This window comes from Mastigoproctus giganteus, chromosome 3 (assembly GCF_048544385.1).
Source record: "Mastigoproctus giganteus isolate SK-2022 chromosome 3, ASM4854438v1, whole genome shotgun sequence".
NCBI classification, from domain to species: Eukaryota; Metazoa; Arthropoda; class Arachnida; order Uropygi; family Thelyphonidae; genus Mastigoproctus; species Mastigoproctus giganteus.
In genome coordinates, this window is record NC_143577.1 from 120,224,857 (window position 1) to 120,247,105 (window position 22,249).

The 22,249-nt window shown below is 38.8% G+C and overlaps 1 protein-coding gene across 1 annotated transcript in view; it reads right to left on the reverse strand.

The window, feature by feature from the left end:
- Positions 1-22,249, reverse strand: part of Ocrl (Oculocerebrorenal syndrome of Lowe) — a 529,958-nt gene that overhangs the window by 459,692 nt on the left and 48,017 nt on the right. Inside the window, exon 5 of the mRNA XM_090369405.1 lies at positions 5,726-5,826. Within this exon, the coding sequence (XP_090225531.1) occupies positions 5,726-5,826 (101 nt within the window). The remainder of the gene's footprint in view (positions 1-5,725; positions 5,827-22,249) is intronic.

Here is a 22,249-nt window from a genome sequence, read left to right on the forward strand (position 1 = left end):
CCCAGCTAGCCCGGTCGGCACAAACTTCATCATCAAGCCATGATGATGAAGAGGCTGAAGAAATGCACATCGAAATTGAGCTTTCTAGATGAGCAGAAAACCCACTACACTATCATTATAGGGAACTTCAATGCTAAGGTTTGAAAAAGACAAAACAGCAGAAAGGAGAACTATAGGAAATTTTGGAATTAGTGAAAGAGGCAAAAGACTTGTGGAATTTGCAGAATCTCGAGGAATGTCTGTAATGAACACTTTTTTCAAGAAAAGGGTGAACAGAAAGTGAACATGGAAGAGCCCAATTCGATTAACAACCAATGAAATTGACTTCATTCTCACTCACAGAACATATATCGTGAATGATGTTACTGTCATGAACAAGGTAAATGTTGGAAGTGATCACAAAATGGTAAGATGCACACTTGATATAGATATAAGAAAAGAAAGAAAAAAATTGACTTGAGTAAATAATACGAAAGTCTTTCAGATAACAGAAGAGAAGAAAAAGCAGTACGTACTGCAGACTGTTCAGGACCAAGATATTGACAAGGAATATTACAACTTTCTGAAAGCAATAAAGCCCAAGAAACTTATAGGTAAAAAGAAATTGTCCCTGAGGTTGTCACAGACAATCTCTCAGATATGCCAGACAAGCTGTACTTGCTATCTGGGAGTCTAAAACGCTGATGGAACTGATATTCGGGTGACACTCAAGTCAAGTGGACCCAATTTCGGTGAAGCCCGGACAGTCTGCGGCAGCCAAATCCTCTGCTTGCACCTTCACGATGGTGGGACTGTTAGTTATCCTGGGTATAACCTCCATGCACAATCACAGGGTGGGTGACCAGCCAGGTGTGAACTAATGTAAGCAGGGGTCAAGGTCTGGTGCCCACACAACATGGAGCAATGTCGCCCCTCTGTGTTATCAGGCAGTACTAGGTGGTAGATGACTCATATCAACCGGTGCAATACCACCACTTTGCTTATTGGAGGCTTGAAGTGGTGGAACCCATGTTTAGTCTCCAGAGCTAAGTTCTGGTCAACTCTTCCCCATCTCTTTCATCATGCAGTATGATTGATGACTTTTGAGGTTATGATGAACATCGTGGCGAGATCCAATCTACCTTACATTTCGAGGGTACAGATCTAAAACGGTGTTCGCAGGCCTGCCGCTAGTTAGTACACCGGACCGATCCTATTGGTAACTCTCTAGGAGGCTTCCAGATCAGCTAGTGTATAATATTGCTACCTCTACTCTGCCAGATAGTGACAGGGAGAGTTCGAGTAGTGTGTATGCGGGGAGCATTGTCGAGGCCACGTTATGTCAAGGATCTGGGTATATTCTTACCATGTGTACACCGTATCCAAAAATTTCATTACTTCATACAGCATGTCCCACCCACTTTTTCTTACCATTGAATACACTATGAATTTTCAAACTAATAGAGTAAGCTTATCTGCGAAAAGATCAAACCTCCCAAACACTTCCTAATTCATTTCACAAATATACGTGGTCTCAATTCTAATCTCAACAATGTCCATTTCCACTTGCAGTCTGCCAAACCCCATGTACTTTTTCTGACAGAATCTCAGTTATCAGTTGCTTGAACTACTGCTCATCTCAGTTGCCTAAATTATTCGCTGTATGATTCCTTTCGCCTCAAAGGTGGTACTTGTGCATATGACCGTACCGATGTTCCCAGTCACAGACTTGGTAATTTTGTATCTCCTCTTTTTGATCTCCTCTGGCTTAAAATCTCTCTACCTCATTGTGTCGAATTCATCTGTTACCTCTACCGTTCACCAAATTCCACTAAACACTTGGAGTACTTTGACTTCCTGTCTTTGCAACTTGACTTTCTCCAGTCCAACTTTGTTAATAGTGAGGTAATTCTCCTTGGTGATTTTAATGTTCGCAACTCCAGCTGGCTTCCGTTTTCTAGTCAAACGGACCCAGCTGGTCGAGATGCCGAGGCTTTTGCAGTTACTAATGATCTTGCATAGATTGTTCATTTACCTACAAGGATACTGGACAATCCTAACCATACAGTCAACACGCTTGATCTTTTTCTCACAAACAACCCTTCTAAGTACACGGTTGAAGTGAGAGGTCCTTTAGGCACCTCAGATCACAACTTGGTGATTGTCTCTTCTCCAATGGAGCCTTTATCTCATGGCTATTCCCAAACCTCATATTGTTTGGCATTACAAGAATGCAAAATGGGATGACCTCTGAGATTTCTTTTCTTACTTTCCTTGGTTGGATTACTGTTTCAAAACTTCTGATGTTGCTCAGATCGTGTCAGTGAAATTATTCTTGCAGGAATAGAATCCTTTATCCCACACTCCACTTTAAAATCTCAACCTTTATCTAAACTTTGGTTTTCCAATAAATTTGCTAAGGCTGTTCATGAGAAAAACGTTGCACACCGTAATTGGCTTGTTTCTAATTCTTCAATTTCATTTTCTGCCTACACCAAAGCTCGCAACAACTGTAAAGCAGTTATTAATGAGTACAAACTAGAGTTTGAACAGGCTAAGAATAGAAAACTTGCTTCTTGCCCTAATGCTGCCGAGCATTCTGGTCTCTTGCTCATCTCTGCTCCCACCTCGGTCCAAACCAGATGGTTCTGTTGTCACTTCAGCCAAGGATAAAGCTGACCTGCTAGTATCCCATTTTTCTTCCAACTCACGTATTAATGATCTTGGTAAAACACCTCCCAGCATGGTAAAACACCTCCCACATGCTCCATTCAATGTCTCCTGTGGTCTTCTGTCAAAAGGATGTCAGAAGGATTTTGACGTATCTTGATGCTAAGAAAGCTCCAGGTCCTGATGATATTTCTCCAATTGTTCTCAAAACCTGTGCTCCTGAACTTACTCCTGTTCATTGCCCCCTCTTTTCACTTTATTATTCCAAAGGTGTTTTTCCTTCTGCTTGGAAATTGCTCATATCCAGCCAGTTCCTAAAAAGGGTGACAAATCCCTCCCATCAAATTATCGTCCCATTGCAATTACTTCTACTCTTTTTAAAGTAACGAAGATATCAATTAACCGCCAACTCTTAAACTAGCTAAAAACCTTCCGAATGATCAACGATCACCAGTATGGATTCCGTCAGTGTCGATCCACTAGTGATATTCTGGCTTATGTTACCAATTTATGGACTAATTCAATGGAAAAGTTTGGTGAAACACAAGCAGTTGCTCTTGACATCTCAAAGGTTTTCGATCGTGTTTGGCATAAAGGTCTACTAAACAAGCTTCCATCTTATGGTTTGCCAACTGTTTTTTGTAATTGATTATCCAGTTTTCTCTCTGATTGCTCATTGAGACTGGGTAGATGGCTCTCTGTCTTCTAACTTCTCCACTAATGCCAGTGTCCCCCAAGGTTCAGTTCTTTTCCCCACTCTTTTCCTCTTGTATATTAATGACCTTCTTCCATTGACTAGAAATCCTATCCATAGTTTCGCCAATGATAGCACATTGTATTCCACTTTCCATTTTAAGAAACCTTGTTCTGTTCAATCAGCTTCAACTTCTCGAAAATCTGCTACCAATTCCTTAAATGGTGATCACCAGGTAATTCTCAAGTGGGGCAAAGACAACTTAGTTGATTTCAATCCTTCTAAAACTCAGTCTTGTCTTATATCTCGCAAAAAGGATTCTTCTGCTCCTATGCTTATCTTTGGTGACACTCCGATTTCTAGGGAAAATGATATATCTCTTTTGGGGATTACCCTGACTTCTAATCTCTCTTGGCACAAGCACATTACAAATATTGCTTCCTCTGCATCTAAAAAACAGGGTTTTCTCTTTTGCTCTCAGTGTTACTTTTCTTCGAAACAGCTGTTCACTCTGTATAAATCGCAAATCCGCCCTTCCATGGAATATTGTTCCCACATCTGGGGTGGTGCCCCCAAAACCTCTCTCAGGCTTCTTGATTCCATTCAGAAGACGGCAGATAGGTTAATTAATGATTCATCTCTAACAGAGTCTCTCCACTCGCTGTCTGATAGATGTACTGTTTCTGCTGCATGCCTCTTCTACAGATACTTCCATGGACACTGTTCTTCTGAATTGGCTTCTATGATTCCCACTCTCTCCTTCAAAACAGTCCGAACATGTGCAGCCACCAGCCAACATCCATTTAATGTCCAACTTCAAACTCACAGAACCAACTTTTCATCTTCCTCGTTTATTCATTCAACTGCCGTTTTCTGGAACAACCTTCCTTTGTATATATTTCCTGAAATTACAATCTACAGAAATTCAAGTTTAATGTCAACAAATATCTCCTTTCGTCTTCTCAACCTCCAACCCAAGCGCGGTACTAAGTACTATAGGTTCCAATACCTCTCATGTTTGGGGTTTACATAAAAAAAAAAAAAAAAAAAAGATCCAAAGTAAAAAAATTAGTCAAGGAACACTTGTCATGATGAACAGAAGATGACAAATGAATGTCACAAGTGATTTTTTTGAAAATGTCACAAATAATTTGAAGAAAAAAATAATTGTGACATCATACACTTGTATTTCAGTAAAGTTCTTTTACTGTTTCACGTGAATGACTCTATAAACTGGGGCGATATAGCTTTACTAAGATAAAGGGAAGGTTAAGTTGTAAAAGACAAAAAGCAGACAGTAGTTATAAATGGCCAACGCTCTTCATGAACTTTGTAATGAGTGGGGTCCACAGAGGTTTGCCTTGGAACCTTTACAGTTTTTAATATTTATTAATGATACTGAAGTAGGAATTTCATGTGGACAGAGTGATTAATAACAATAACTGGCATATTCTACTTCAACAAGCCCTGGACAAATCAGGAATTGAAACTGTAAAATGAGAATTGAGGTTTAACAGTGATAAATTCAAAGCACTAGCCAGCTATGATCCAGTGGTTAGTATTCATGGCCATCAGTAAGGAGGTTATGGATACAGGCCCATACACCACCACAAAAAGTGCACAGCCTGTTAATTTGGCACCAAAAATCTGGCTACCCTTAATAATTAATTCAATATGTATGCAGTTACAACAAATATATAAACTCTTCTGGCCTTAGCTATGTCAAGTATTTATTTATTTATTTAATATATTTGTATATCTGTAATCCAGAATAAACATACTATTTGGGTAGCACCAAACTGAAGATAGTTGATCAGAAAAAAGATGTAGGGGTAACTACAGTCCAACTTAAGTTCTCTAAGCAGTGTAGAGAGGCTGCCAGAATAGCTCATGGAGTTCCGTCAATGATATACAGAAACTTTGCTTACAGAGATTAAGAATACTGAGTACAGGTTTGGAAACTTCATTTTAAATCTGTTAGAAAGGCTGCAGAGAACAACAACAAGATTAACTGGAAAGAAAAAAGAATACTCTTACCAAAAAAGACTGGGGTGCTATATATTGTCAATTTATTTAGATGCAAACAAGGCATCTAAATAAATTTTGGTTTGAAAAATTATCAAAAGAAGCCAGCAATTAAGTGTGTGTGTGTGTGTGTGTGTGTGTGTGTGTGTGCGCGCGCGCACACACATGCATGCGAGAGCTTTTTGGACTGTGTTGTAAAGTTTGCTACCTTGCATCTTTTTATTAATATTAATATTAAAGTTACTTATCTTTGATTCAAACTATTCATCTAAATAAATATTGCAACGAAATGAAATAAAAATACTATTTATCTGTAATTTAATTTATTGCCAATAAATAAAAATATGAATAACTCACCAATTTCGCACTTAAAGTCATCATTAATGGGAAATGCTTTCTCAACAGAAAGGTCAGAACTGCTTGTTACACTTGGTTTGGAAGAAACAAATATAAAAAACCTAAAAGAATAAACCAAGTTGTTAATAATATAAAATCCATTATGTTACCAAATTTTAAACTCTAATGTTTAATAGTAATGTTAATGACATTGACAAATCGATAGAAGGCATGATGTCAAAATTTGCAGATGATGTAACGATTGACAGAGTCGTTAATGATCACTACCAAGCAGCGCTCCTTAAGGATGACTTCAACTGACTTCAGAGATGGTTAGAGAAGTGGCAGTTATGGTTTAATGCTGCTAAATGCAAGGTCTTACACGTTACGGAATAGCAACGCAAAAATAAATTACATACTTGGTGGGGTTGAATTAAAAAACAAATGAGGAAAGGAAAAGGGATCTGGGAGTTACAATATGGGCAGATATGAAGTTTGCTAACGTGTAAACAGGCAGTCAGGAAAGCCCATGGTGTCCTATCGATGATTTATCAAACGTTATCTTGTAGAGATAGGGAGGTCATAATCCCACTGTATAAAGCAATTGTAAGACCACATTTGGAACAGTGTGTTCAAGTATGGAGATATCATCAGAAAAAATACACTGAGCTTCTTGAAAGGGTCCAAAGATGAGCAATTCGAATGGTGAGATCAGCAGGACTACCGTATGAGGAAAGGCTCTAATTATGTGGGCTACAAAGCTTGTCAAACAGGCACCTTAGAGGTGACCTGATTGAAGTTTATAAGGCTCTTAATTGGGGATTAGTAAAATGAATGAAAGCAGAATTTTCACTGTTATAGAGAATTCCACAAATCTGGGTCATAAATTCAAATTATAGAGGAAGAGGTTTAGATTAGATTGTAAGAAGTTTTCTTTTAGCCAGAGAGGCACTGATTGCTGGAACAGGTTACCTTCACAGGTAGTTAAGGCTGACAGTTCGAATAAATTCAAAGGTCAACTGGATAGTTAACTATGTGAGGAGGGAAGCAAATAATTTTTGTTTTCTTATCTACTCTTTTTTTTTTCTGGTCAGTGCAGCAAAAGCCAATGGCTTCGTTGCACTGTATGGTTATTACTATTGTTATGGTATCACTTGTGAAAGGATACACATATATATGTGGGTGTGTCTATATATATATATATGTACAGAGTGTCTCAAAAATACACGGCATAACTTCAGGAATGAGTTCCTCGTATGTAGACAATAAAAATATTTTATATCAACATAGTTCCAGAAATGCTAGGTTCCCGAGTTATTAACCGGAATGTACGCCTGCCCTGTGAGTTTGTTTGGAAGTACATGGGGCCCAAATAACTTATCACCAAAAACACCCGCCCAGATGTTGAGGCTGAACTGCTGTTGGTGATGTGATAGAAGAATTGCATGTGGGTTTTCCTCAGCCCATACATGGTGATTGTGAAAGTTTTGGATTCTGTCTCGTGTGAACTGTGCTTCATCTGTGAATATTATTAAGGCAGGAAAGTGAGGAGCTGTACCACACTGCTGCAAGAACCACTGGCAGAACATTACTCGCGCAGGGTAATCTGCTGGTGACAAGGCCTGTACCAGTTGCAGATGGTAAGGATATGGTTGGTGTTCTCGCAACACTCTCCAAATAGTCGAACGTTGAACAGCCAGTTGCATTGCTATTCTGCGTGTGCTGATTCCATGAAGATTCCATGTTCACAAAGGTGGCAATGGATACCTTCAAATGTTTTCTTGTCTGGACATCTTCGTTCTGGGAACCTTTCGTGGTACAAACAACGAGCCTCCAGAGCATTGCTGTCCACCAAACCATACATAAAGTGCATATCCGCTTGCTCCTGATTTAAGTTCATGGTCGGAATGGAAAACCAACAGATTCTGTCAGTACCATGTGATGAAGGAAATCACCTGTGGAAGATAAGACATTCCGGTTAATAACTCGGGAACCAAGCATTTCCGGAACTATGTTGATATAAAATATTTTTATTGTTTACATACGAGGAACTCATTCCTGATGTTATACCATGTATTTTTGAGATACTGTGTGTGTATATATATATATATATATATATATATATATAGAGAGAGAGAGAGAGAAGAGACTTAAAAGAAGAAAAAAAAAAAAGATGTTAAGAGGAAAGTAATAATTATTATACAGTTGTAATTTAACTGAATTACTACGTTTAGAGAATGTAAATATATAAAATTTTATTAAGTGTTCTAATCTTAGGTATAATCTTCATAATTGATGAACAAGGAGATAATTACATTTACTTTTCACTTCTATTAATGACAGATAAAAAAAAAAAAAATTATTTAATTTAAGAAAAAAAAATCGAACACGCCTGAAATATAACTCACACGTGTACATTAAATAACTTCTTTTTTTTTTGTAAAGCTAATTCTGAATAAGTCGGACTTTATTGCATCAATTTGCTTTTATTAATACTAGTACTAAAAGGTTTCCTTGCATTTAATTGATTTGGTCAAGCAGGACTTCACTCATGAATCTATGCTGTGATCCCCTTTAAGATTCTATTCTTATCAAGACAGCCCTGTACTATTTGCTCAAACACAGCTTTCTAATCCTTCCCAGCGGAAACAGAAATCAAACTCACTAGTCTATAATTGCGCATCCCCTTCTACAGCATCCCCCATATGATCTGGGGGTGATGTTAGCACTTCCCTAATCCAAGCATATCACAGTGGAATCTAGTGATGTTCTCATTTAATATTCCTACAACAGATAATTAAGATAAAGTTTTAAAATAACACAGAATGAATTACACAAAAGTTTCATTTTCTTATGCTTCCTATAAAGAGAGTGGTAAACAGAACAAGCAACTGCATGTCTGAACAAGGCATGCTTTCTATAAAGTGACTGGCAAACAGATTGGCTGACCTTGAGTTTGTGTAGTGAGATGATCAGTAAAGAAAAATACAGTTAATAATTGTATTTAGGGTCAAAATGATTAATTGTAAACTCCTATGACCGAGTTGTGTCCGGTGCTGTAGCAAGGAGGTTGCAACGTGTGCACCATACACACATAGGTAGTATGAAATACAAAGGGGGCATTACACCTTCATCATACGAATAGTGATAATTTATTTGGTTTCAGTATGCTTACGTCACGTTAAGGTGACTGCACAACCAATTATATGTATTGTGCAAATATAATTTGCAGCAAGAATTCACTGAAAATGAATCCTTGTTGCAAAGTGCTTAATACAGCTGAAAAAAGTTGCGAACCAAACGAACAGTTCTATAATTTTTGAATGCATGGGAATGGCTAACATTTCTTAGTACTGAATTTTTGAAGTGATTGAATTCATTTGGGATTGATTTATTGGTGCGGTGCCAACACATTTTGGCACATTTGCACACTTGCTAAAAGCTACAGCTAGATTACAGATCAGATACAGATGTGTGGGTCAAACATTAAAATACTTGGTAATGTCTACCAAATTAAGTAGATATTTGGTACATGTTAAATGACTTGAATGATGAATTTGATTGGATGTTTAGAGGGGTAGGAAGGGCAGACAAATGTATTTTTTGTAAATTTAAAAATAAATGAAATTCATTTTAGAAATGAGTAAAAAGAGAGAGAGGAAATCATCAATATTACCAGAGTAAATGTTGTCTTATTTTTATTTTAGATGATTTATCGAAATTATATTGTTCTTGTTGCTTCCTCTCTATTGCAATGGCTATCAAAGCTTTATTATAACAGTGTGTATTCTCTAATTTTTGAATTATAAAAGCTATTTTATTAATCATTTTCTTATCACCACTATTACCTAGCACATAAAAAAAAAAAAAAATTCAAATGAAAGTTGTTAAGATTTAGGAATTAATAAGAAATCCCTAAATAGATGTCAACTGGACAAATTAAAAAAGAGCTGTCAAGTTTTCAAAATAGACAATTTACAGCTACATGTCCCCCCCCCAAAGTCGATGGACTTTGGGGGGGGGCAATTTGAATTAATGCGACTTTGAATATCAAACTTCTGATACCTTTCCAAATAACATGATTTCTTTATGAATTATTTTAATTCTTCCTTCCATGGAGGTCACTTTTTTAATTTAAAATTAATAAAAAAATCATTTTTAATCTGGTGTCTCAGAAAAGGTCATTAACTTTAGTAACAATATGCACAGAAAATGAAATATGCAATGATGTTAACCCGAACACGATTATTTGATCATTTTCATTAGGTGAAGTCAGAAAAGTGATCAGTATCTGACTGTATGTATATATACATATACATACAGTCAGACCTCTATATAACAAAATCGATCGTTCCCTATTGAAAAAATTTGTTATACAGAAATATAACAAAAAATACTGTAAATTCAGAACCAAATGGGAATGAATAAATTTTCTAACATTTTAAAACAAATAATTTATTAATACATGCACATTAAGAAATAACTACTTGCATTATGCGCACAATGTATTAGTACATTTTTAAGAATTATATCGTAAAATATTTGGTTATTTTTTGTTGTACACTAGATTTTACTGTATATCATCCATAAAAGTGTTTGCATTTGGTTTTGTATATTTATGAGAAAATATTTACTCAAATATATTTTCTGTTACATTTTCTTTGCACTGAAGGCCTCAATGCAAAGTTTCAAATGCTGCCAACATTTCTTGTTTGTATGGTTTAATATTGCCCTCATTTTTATCCAACTAATAGTCAATATTGTCACTAGTTCTTTAAATATGCTCCAAAATGTTGGAATCATTCAGATATTCAGCTACTATAACATCATTATCAACTCCTAAAAATTCGTCAAGAACAATTTCTCCACTGATCAAACCTCGCTTGGAACTCTTCCCAAGATTGCTCAATACCTTGTAGTAGTTCATCCCACTCATCATTGTTAATTAGTATTTTAGCAAAACCTGCTTTTTGTGAAACAATTCGTAATCATTGTTTCCATCACATCTTGACTCCACACTTTTGCCAACGCTGATATGCACATCAGCACATCTATAACAGAATCTATAGGGTGGTTGGTTTCTAGTCTCAGTATAATTTTTCTCAGTATGCACCTTTGGTAGTGCATTTTCAAATCCTTGGCCCATTGGCTGCAATTTAGACGAGGTATTTGGAGGGAAGAAACAAGCTTCACACTTGTAAGTTTTGAAATTACCGAGTAAAGGTGGGCAGGGCAGTAGTCGACAATCAACGAGATTTTTCTGTTTTCTTTCTCTAACTTTCTATTAAAATTTAAAATCCACTGCTCAAAAATTTCACTTCAAGATTGTTTGTTGTAGTTGTAGTCCAACTCTAATGACTTTACTCCTTTGAAACATTGGGATTGTTTACTTTTGCCTATTACCAAAAGCTTGAGTTTTTCATTACCAGCCATATTTGCATCAACCAAGACTAATTCTTTCCTTACTATTTTTACCACTTAAACATTTATATCTTAAAAAGTCGGTGTCTTGTTTGGCAAACATTTAAAAAATAGACGTGTATATAAAGTGCTTAGCATCATAATACACAGCCATTTCTGAATAAACAGAAAATTTTTAAGGTGGCATCGTTTTAGGTTATATCTCATATTGTGAATGCCTTCACAAAGAGTTGCCATGATATTGCACTACTTCGAATAAGTAACGCTTCACCTAAGGAGAAGACTAGTGTTACTTATTCTCAGATAGGTACCACCACCCAGACAGCACTGTTTCAGGGCTATTTGGCCCTTCGTCAGTGAGTGGGTAGGTACCCAAGTGATGCAATGATGGCAAAAACAGTTATGAAGTATAACTCCACAATATGAGAGATGCCTGATGGTGTATGATGTATTTAGACTAAGGCGCATTTAGGGCTAGAGCCTCAAGCTGCGAACAAATTTAGACTATGTATATAAAGTCATTAGCATCATAATACACAGCCATTTCTGAATAAACAGAAAATTTTTAAGGTGGCATCGTTTTAGGTTATATCTCATATTGTGAATGCCTTCACAACGAGTTGCCATGATATTGCACTACTTCGAATAAGTAACGCTTCACCTAAGGAGAAGACTAGTGTTACTTATTCTCAGATAGGTACCACCACCCAGACAGCACTGTTTCAGGGCTATTTGGCCCTTCGTCAGTGAGTGGGTAGGTACCCAAGTGATGCAATGATGGCAAAAACAGTTATGAAGTATAACTCCACAATATGAGAGATGCCTGATGGTGTATGATGTATTTAGACTAAGGCGCATTTAGGGCTAGAGCCTCAAGCTGCGAACAAATTTAGACTATGTATATAAAGTGCTTAGCATCATAATACACAGCCATTTCTGAATAAACAGAAAATTTTTAAGGTGGCATCGTTTTAGGTTATATCTCATATTGTGAATGCCTTCACAACGAGTTGCCATGATATTGCACTACTTCGAATAAGTAACGCTTCACCTAAGGAGAAGACTAGTGTTACTTATTCTCAGATAGGTACCACCACCCAGACAGCACTGTTTCAGGGCTATTTGGCCCTTCGTCAGTGAGTGGGTAGGTACCCAAGTGATGCAATGATGGCAAAAACAGTTATGAAGTATAAATCCACAATATGAGAGATGCCTGATGGTGTATGATGTATTTAGACTAAGGCGCATTTAGGGCTAGAGCCTCAAGCTGCGAACAAATTTAGACTATGTATATAAAGTGCTTAGCATCATAATACACATACCTAAATACATCATACACCATCAGGCATCTCTCATATTGTGGAGTTATACTTCATAACTGTTTTTGCCATCATTGCATCACTTGGGTACCTACCCACTCACTGACGAAGGGCCAAATAGCCCTGAAACAGTGCTGTCTGGGTGGTGGTACCTATCTGAGAATAAGTAACACTAGTCTTCTCCTTAGGTGAAGCGTTACTTATTCGAAGTAGTGCAATATCATGGCAACTCGTTGTGAAGGCATTCACAATATGAGATATAACCTAAAACGATGCCACCTTAAAAATTTTCTGTTTATTCAGAAATGGCTGTGTATTATGATGCTAAGCACTTTATATACATAGTCTAAATTTGTTCGCAGCTTGAGGCTCTAGCCCTAAATGCGCCTTAGTCTAAATACATCATACACCATCAGGCATCTCTCATATTGTGGAGTTATACTTCATAACTGTTTTTGCCATCATTGCATCACTTGGGTACCTACCCACTCACTGACGAAGGGCCAAATAGCCCTGAAACAGTGCTGTCTGGGTGGTGGTACCTATCTGAGAATAAGTAACACTAGTCTTCTCCTTAGGTGAAGCGTTACTTATTCGAAGTAGTGCAATATCATGGCAACTCGTTGTGAAGGCATTCACAATATGAGATATAACCTAAAACGATGCCACCTTAAAAATTTTCTGTTTATTCAGAAATGGCTGTGTATTATGATGCTAAGCACTTTATATACATAGTCTAAATTTGTTCGCAGCTTGAGGCTCTAGCCCTAAATGCGCCTTTGTCAAAATAGACGTGTTTAATGTCGAATGTCTTTGGGCTGGTAATCCTACATAATGTCTTTCTAACCTATTTCTTTCCATGAAACATCATTACATTAACTGGAGAAAACACTTAGGTAACTTAAGAACAGAAGAAGGTGATCAAAAACATTCTTCAGAATGGACTAAAGAGCAATTGAAGTCCCTCAGGGAAAAATAACTGGGCCTCTTGTTTTAATCTTCCTTCACGACACTAATGAGAGAGAGAGAGAGAGAGAGAGAGAGAGAGAGAGAGAGAGAGAGAGAGAGAGAGAGAGAGAGAGAGAAAAGAGAGTACAGGGGAAAATGTTAACTGTGCTGATAATTTGAAGGCACAAATCAGGATCAGGATCACACTATTTTATTCAAAATGACTTGGATTAGTTGCGGATATGGTCTGAAAAATAATTATATAGTCTTCTAATACTTCTAATAGTCTAATATAGTCTAATAACACTGATTACTCCTCTCCATTATATTGTTTTTTTCATTCTTCTCATTATTTTTATTTTCATTCCATTAGTGAATTTAGAAAATTTAATGCAATTTTCAAGTCTGAGTGATGAAATACAGTATTAGAATTGGCAAATGATGCAAGAAAGCAAGCTTACACACCATCAACTAAAAAAAAAAAAACTTCCTACACACCTGTCTATCCCTCCTCTCTACTAATTTGTATAATTCTTCCTTAAATTTGTTCAAACTACCCTCTTCCACACACCAGATGAAAGTTCCCACATCTATCCTGCAACCATCCTTCCTGGATTTAAATTTGTTCTCTTATATGTGTTGTCGGCACAAGAGTAAGTGGTAGTAGTAGTGGCATGTGATGCAGCTACTACTACTACAATGCAGGCAGCCTGTCTGCACTGCTCAGAAAACTTCATATCTGACTGCACAATTACTCCCAGGTCTTTTTCATTTTCTACCACCTTAAGTGTAGTACCACACAGTTGGTAAGTTTCTCTGGGGTTACTTCTAACCAAATGCAGTACTTTGCATTTGTCAACGTTAAATTTTCTACCCAAATTTTCTAAATCCTGTTGCAGTAGCACACTGCCATTAACAACTCTGCCAACCTTTGTATTATCTGCAAACTTTGACACTAAGCCGGATATACCTTCATCAATATCATTGATAAATATACAAAACAACAGTGGACCCAACACCGAATCCTGTGGGACTCCACTAATAACATATCAAGTGGACCAATCAGATTCATCCCCCTTCCTTTTAGAGTTTATATAAGTAAAGAAATACTTGATGTTTTTCTTAGCATCTTTTGCCAAAGATTTCTCGTAATTTGCCTTTGCCTGACTAACCTTTTTTGTGACTTGATTACAGACTAGCTCATATCTGCCATAGGCTTCTGTGTCACCTGATAATTTATATGCATCCCATGTATTTTTATTCTCTGCCACGAGTCTCATTAGTTCATTTGACAACCATTTAGGCCTAATACTTGAACAATATTTCTTAATAGGTATGAAACTTTTAGTAGCTTCCACACGATTAATTCCTTGAATGCTTCCCACTTAGAATTTGCTGTTGGTAACATCATCAGTTGATCCCACTGTACAGAATTTAAAAACTGTCTGAGACCACTGTAGTCACCTTTATGGAAGCAAAAACTATCTCCTTTACCTCAGATTGTAATTATATCTTTAAGTATATCCCACATCAGTAGACTATGATCACTGCCACCTAGTGGTTCCTTTATCTGCAAATTCTTAATGCACAAATGATCACTGCTGATTACCAGATCAAGAGTATTACCCTCTCTGGTTGCCTCTGGAACATGCTGCTGCAGAAAACAATCATTCAATAAATCCACAAAAGTTTTACTAATGTGCAAGTGACCAACCATCAACACTTAGCTTACTCAATCCATTAAAAGCATTAAACACCATAATCAACTCTCCTCACATATGCCTAGTTTTCAGGCACTTCAACACACTGCAACTTGCAGAAATATTGCTTTCTTGATAAGAGTACACTTCTATCCTCCTTTCTAATCGCATTGCTCTTCTCTGCACCCATTCCAACAGATCCATATCCTTCCTAAAATGGGGCTTCCAGAATGGCCTAACAACTGCCTTATATAGTGGAATAAATACTTCTTATCCCTGCTGGCAAAAGTTTCCTATACATCATACACAAAACTCCATGAGCTGCCCATCTGCACTTCTCAGAGAACCTCATATCTGTTGTTGTTGTTGTTGATTTAGATTTTATTGGCGCATTAGCATCTAAGGCTATAATGCGCCAAGACCAAGTAATATATAAAAATTTATTCTCTCAGTGACCTAAGTAGTTAGGCCACCACGTCCAGATATATAATAAAAGAAATAACAATTACGTAAAAATTTTAAATACGAGTAAAAACCTTTATTGATTTAAAAAAGCTAAAAACAGCAGACACATTGTCATTGTCAGATAAAATCTGACTGAGTGTATACGGCTCAGTCAGTTGGTTAAAAGCGATAAAACGGATATTGCTATAATCTGGACAGTCAATTAAAAGGTGTGTAATCGTTAAAATTGTGCCACAGGACACACACATAGGAGGGTCATCAGCCCTCAGCAAAAACGAATGAGTTAAATGACTGTGTCCTATGCGAGTCCGGGCAAGAACAACTTCCTCCTTACGATTCCTGCGCAGACTAGACTGCCACGGTTCAATTACAGGCTTTATACGATATAATTTATTCGCAGTCTGTCTATTCCACGAATCCTGCCATTGGGAGTATATCTTTTGGTGTATTATTTGCCTGTAGTCTGTATAGGGAACTGACAGGCAGCGGTTATTACTGGGAATTGCTGATTTGGCTGCGGCGTCAGCCAAATCATTTCCCCTAATCCCAATGTGGCTGGGAATCCAGCAGAAGCAGATATCATATTCACGTCCAAGGAGGAAGTGAATCTTCTGCTGAATACTAGACAGAACTGGATGAGGAATCTCACAGATATTAACGCCTGTAACACGCTGAGAGAATCGGAATATAAAATGAACCGTTGGTATTGGCATTCACTAATGTGATCCAAGGCTAACTCTATAGCATGCAGCTCTGCAGTAAATATACTGCATTCAGAGGGAATCTGCTCCGATGTAGTGCTGTCTGTAAAGACAGCAGCAGATTCGACATATAATTCCGACTTTGAACCGTCTGTGTAAACTGGCGCGAAGTCAGAATGTTCAGCTTGGTGTGCTGAATAAAGCTGCAGGTAGACAGACGGAGTGTCCGACTTTCCCCAATTTCTAAGGGACAAGTCACATGTTGGAACATGAGCATGCCAGGGTGGAAGGGGTTGCTTTGGTGTTTGGCCAACCTTGTCTACCTTAATATTAAGTTCTTTGAGTAGCTCTTGGAGACAAATACCAAAAGGACGATTGGCAGTCTTACGGGTGTTGTACAAATTTTCCCATCGTGGCTCAAAAACAAATGGCCACGTAGGATGGTCTGGCAGGGATTTCAGTCTTAAGGCGTACTTTAGAGACAACTGCTTACGTCGAAGTGATAACGGTGGTTCATTTGCTTAGACATATAAGCTCTGGACAGGAGATGTTCGAAATGCTCCAATAGCGATACGGAGAGCCTGATGATGGACAGGATCCAGCCATCGAAGTACACTATCTCTGGCCGAATTGTATACCAGGGACCCGTAATCTTGTCTGGATCGTACAAGTGCACGATAGATGCGTAGTAGGGAGCATCGATCCGCACCCCAAGATGTTGAGGAAAGAGAACGCAGAATATTCAGCCCTCTTGTACACTTTGTGCGGAGTTGACGGATGTGATCCAGAAAGGTCAGCTTTTTATCGAATATGAGTCCCAAGAATTTTGTGTCCGCTGCTACTGGAATTGCATTTTGTCCGAGCTTTAATTCAGGTTCAGGATGAAGATTACGCTTACGACAAAAGTGTATGCAAACGGTCTTCTCTGGCGAGAACCTGAAGCCATTAGCAAGAGGCCAGGAGTTGAGGCGATCAATAGCTTTTTGCAGTAGTCTTTCAATAACCCTCATGTTGCATGACTGACAAAATATGCTAAAGTCATCAACATAGAGGGCACTGTTTACAGTTGGAGGAAGTTGTTCTGTGATGGAATTTACTTTGATGGCAAAAAGCGTGACACTTAATACTGATCCTTGTGGTACTCCCTCCTCTTGGCTGAAGAAACGAGAGAGTGAGGATCCCACACGAACTTGGAAAGATCGATTGGCTAAAAAGTTTTTAATAAAAATGGGGAGTTGAGCCCTAAGACCAAGGCTATGCAGATCTTTTAAGATGCCAAATCTCCATGTCAAAGAACACCCACACCAAGTGTTCGCGTTTTAGGAAAGCATCCCGGATGGATGTTTCCAGTCTAATAAGATGGTCTAAAGTGGACCGGTTCCTTCGGATGCTGCACTGGATGTTGGAGAGCAGGTCATTTGATTCAAGATACCATATTAAACGAGAATTAACCATTCTCTCCAGGATTTTGCACAGACAGCTAGTCAGAGCAATAGGACGATAATTGGTAGGGACTTTTGGATTATTTCCTGGCTTAGGAAACACAAGAATGATTGCCTTTCACCAGGAGTCCGAAAACTGCCCTTCAATAAAGATTCTGTTGTACAGAAGGAGCAGACCATCCATAGATTTTGGTGAAAGATGTTTAATCATTTCATAATGGACGCCATCTGGTCCAACAGCACTTGCTTTGGAAAGAGTGAGGGCTCTTTTCAGTTCCTGAATAGTGAAATCCCCGTTGTAGGGATAAATGCAATTAGATTTAAAGTTAAGTGCCCGTTTTTCGATTTTATATTTCAGGACCAGGAACTCTGGGGAATACGAAGAGGTTGCAGAGATGTTAGAGAATGTTTCCCCAGGAGAATTGGCTATTGCAGTTGGATCTGCAATAGTGCATCCATTATAATCTAGGATTGAAGAAGCGTGGGATGTATATTTTCCCTTCATTTTCCGGATTTTATCCCAGACTACCTTAGAGTTGGTAGACTGGTTAATAGATGATGTAAAACGGATCCACGATTCCTTTTGACTCTGATGACGGATGTAGCGTGCTTTGGCTCGTGCACGTTTGAAGGCTATAAGGTTGTTCATGGTAGGATATCGGAGAAATATCCCCCACGCTTTGTTTTGAGCCTTTTTTGCTGCTGTGCATTGTGAATTCCACCAAGGTTTGGGAAATGGTGGAAACCTTGCAGATGTTTTTGGAACAGCGTTTGCAGCTGCTTGGACGATGATTTCTGTGATGTACTTTACTGCATCATTGATCGGCTCCCGACTGACTGTACTGAGGTCAAAATTTGCCTGATGTTGGAAGGCATTCCAGTCACCCTGATCAAACTTCCACCGTGGTAACCTAAAAGGAAGACATGGTCTCCCACTGTGTGACAAGGTTATCACGGGGAAGTGATCACTTCTGTATGGATTCTCCTCCACTTCCCAAGTGAGTGAAGGGAGTAGAGTAGGGGAGCAGATAGAGAGATCAATGGCAGAAAAAGTACGGGTAGGCATGTGGAAGGTGTTTGTTCCAGTATTTAGAAGGGAAAGGTCATTGTCATTGAGCATACGCTCTATGACTCGTCCCCTTCCGCTGATGTTAGCACTACCCCACAGGGTGTTATGTCCATTCATATCCCCGAGAAGTAAGTAAGGGGGAGGCAACTGCGTTACAAGATCATCAAGGTCTTCCTGGGGGATGTCAGTCCCAGGTGGCAAATAAAGAGAGCAAACTGTTAATATAAATCCCACCGAAAGGTGAATTGCAACAGCTTCCATGCTAGTTGTAATTAGCAAGGGCTGAACTGGGGTCTGATTGCCGACGAGGATAGCCACTCCTCCATGAGCAGAGCCATCCACAATTCTATCCTTTCGAAAAATTGTGATGTTGTGCATGGTGGGATCGTCATTTGCCTTTAGATATGTCTCATGCAAGCAAAAGCAAACTGGCTAGTGCTTTTGCAGGAGGGCCTTGATGTCATCAATATTTCGCCGGAATCCACGGCAATTCCATTGTAGGAATTTAGCCATTATTTTGGCTTGGTGGGTCCACCAGGCGGCTTCCGAGGTGCTGAGAGCTTACTTTTATCAGCCTTGGATTTATCTTTTTTGGGGAAGAATGGACGCTGTCCTGTGTCCATTTCTTCCTCCGCAAAGAGTTCCAAGACTGAATCTTCGGGTACCTCCTTCTGCTCGACATCCATCTTTTCTTGGGTACTAGGGGGGGACTTCCCCTTTCTTATTCTTTTTCTTTCATAATTACCTTTGTTACTTGTGGAGCATTAGGAGGTACCGATATAGGAGTGGCAGCTGATTGGTCATTCTGTGCAGGTTTTTGAGAACTTAAGAGATAATGCGCGATGGGAGTGAAAGACTCCTTTGGAGGAATGGCCATGTCTGTTTGAGTTCCGACGGAACATCTCCTGGCTACCTTCTGGGCGTAGGTAGGTCTGTTGATATTCAGGGGTTTCACCGATTTCCTTGCCTCCTGGTATGATATGTTTAGCTCTGCCTTCAGCCGATGAATCTCTTTTTCTGCTTTCTACCTCTGACATGCTCGTGAGTAGGCCGGGTGTTCTCCCTCACAGTTAATACAGGTGGGTTTTGCGGCTGAACATGCTGTTGTTTCGTGGTCCTTTGCACCGCATCAAGCGCATGCAAGGACTCCACGGCAGGCCATTTGAGAATGTCCATACTTCTGGCATTTAAAACACCGTAAAGGGTTCGGAACGTATGGACGTACTGAACAATTGATGTATCCAGCTTTAATCTCGTCAGGAGGTTTAGGAGAGTTAAAAGTCAGGATAACGCTCCTGGTTTTAACAATTTTTCCATCCCTTCGCGCAGTAATTCTCTTGACGGCAATAACTCCCTGTGGTTTTAATTCGGAGCAGATTTCCTCCTCGGTTACATCGAGAAGGTCCCACTCCGAAATGACACCTCTCGATGAATTGAGTGTTCTGTGTGGTGTCACTGTTATAGGTATTCCTCCGATTGATGTTACTCAGAGGAGATGTTCAGATTGCCTGTCATTTTTAGTTTCAATTAAAAGGTCTCCAGAACGAAGCCTCTTAACCAATTTGGGTGAACCTGCTAACCCATCTAACCCTTTTTGAATAAAAAAGGGCGACATTTTACCAATCGGTGTTTCATTGGTAGAATGCATGATTAAGAACCTTGGGACAGGCCCTGATGGTAATTTGGTTCGCTGCCTCTTTTTAGCAATAATGCTATCTGCCTCTCTGTCTAAATTTTCAGATAGGGACCAGGTTGGGGCCCCTGAAGGAGTAAGTTTATCAGGATTCATATAGTTTTTAAGTTGTTCAGTGCCCGGGCTCCCCACCCACCACGGAGCCCAAAGGGACACCTACCACACGGCATGCAATAAATGCACTCGGGAGTGGAAGCCAGGGCTACCCAGACACTATACCCGCACCGCCAGCCTGAATCCTGTCCTTCGGACCATGAGGGTAGGGGCGTGGCATTGACACGGTTGACCCTCGCAGGCGAGCCTACTAGCCGATTGATCCTAGCCGGGTCTTCCAGGACCACCCGTCTTGTCGAAGCAGGGGCCAAAGTGGTGTATTGAAGCTGGGCCCCTCAACCACAAGGATCCCCCCTTTCCGAATTTCCATGGGTCGCAGCGCACGGCAAACACGCCGGATTCCATTGATGTAAGCCTGGAAGCTGGGCTGTGGGCATTGGATCCCAGTGATGCTAGTCTGGAAGTCCAGCAGCGTCACTGGGAGGTCCCCTCACCACGTACAGGTGCCCACGTCGAGGGGAACTTCATATCTGACTACACAATTGCCCCATGGGTATTCTGTCATTCTCTACTACGTCGACAGTGTGGTACCACACTTTGTGTCATTCTGGAATTATTACAACCCATATGCAGTACAGGGGGTCCTCGTTATCCAAGAATAATTAACTCCAGAAAATTCTACTTAAAATGGAACCAAATTTTCATAACGAGCAGCATTATGTACTTGTGCATAGCAAAAAATGGACTGAAGGAACTGAAAAATGAGACAATTATTTTATTAGACATTTTTTATTATAATATGTTGCACAATGTAAGGTTAATGTTTAACCTTAACCTTACATAACCTTATTTTAAGGTTTAAGGTTAAGGTAAGGTTTATTGAAGTTACACTACTTTTCAGTTTTATGAATGCATAGTTTGGTTTTTTTTGCCGTATTTTTTCAGATAAAATTGTGTCGTAGCATTTAGTTATGCCTTTAACTTCACACTTAACTTTTGCTGCATGATCATGAAGAGGGTCATTCTCACAAAAATATTCATGTGCTAGATCACTTTTCTCAAGGACGTCCTTTAATTCTTTAATTTTCAAAGCCTCGTAACAGCGGGGACCAAGTAGTAAATACTTGGATACTGGGGATCTCCCCCCCATACCCTGTATTTGTCGATATTAAACTTGAATTGCCACTTCTAACAGCCTGTCTGCCTAATTTTTATAGATCTTGTTGCAGTAGCATACTTACAGTCATTAACCAAACTTTCCATGCCAACCTTTGCATCATCTGCAAACTTAAGTTTTTAGAGAATTAATTTATTAATGATATTGATGATGCTTAATATGCCTCCATCAGTATTATTAATAAATACTGAAAATAACAGTGGGCCCAGCAGTGAACCCTGTGGAGTGTGCCCAATGATAATCAAAATTTATCTTCTCTCACACAACCATTCCTTTATTCACAACAGTAATTTGTCCCTATGCTACACTGCACTGATTTGTATAGCAGTCTTTTATGTGGAATAATATTAAAAGCTTTTCTGAAATCTAAGTATCTGATGTCAAAATTATTTTTTTTCATCCAGTTCCTTCATTATTGCATTATAGTATCTAATGAGATTGTTCAGACAAGATCACCCTTTAATCTATATCAATAATATAATGGTACATTAAGGGATATTAAACCTTAATAAACATTTACTGTTATTTAAATGTAAGTTCAAATTAAAGAATAATT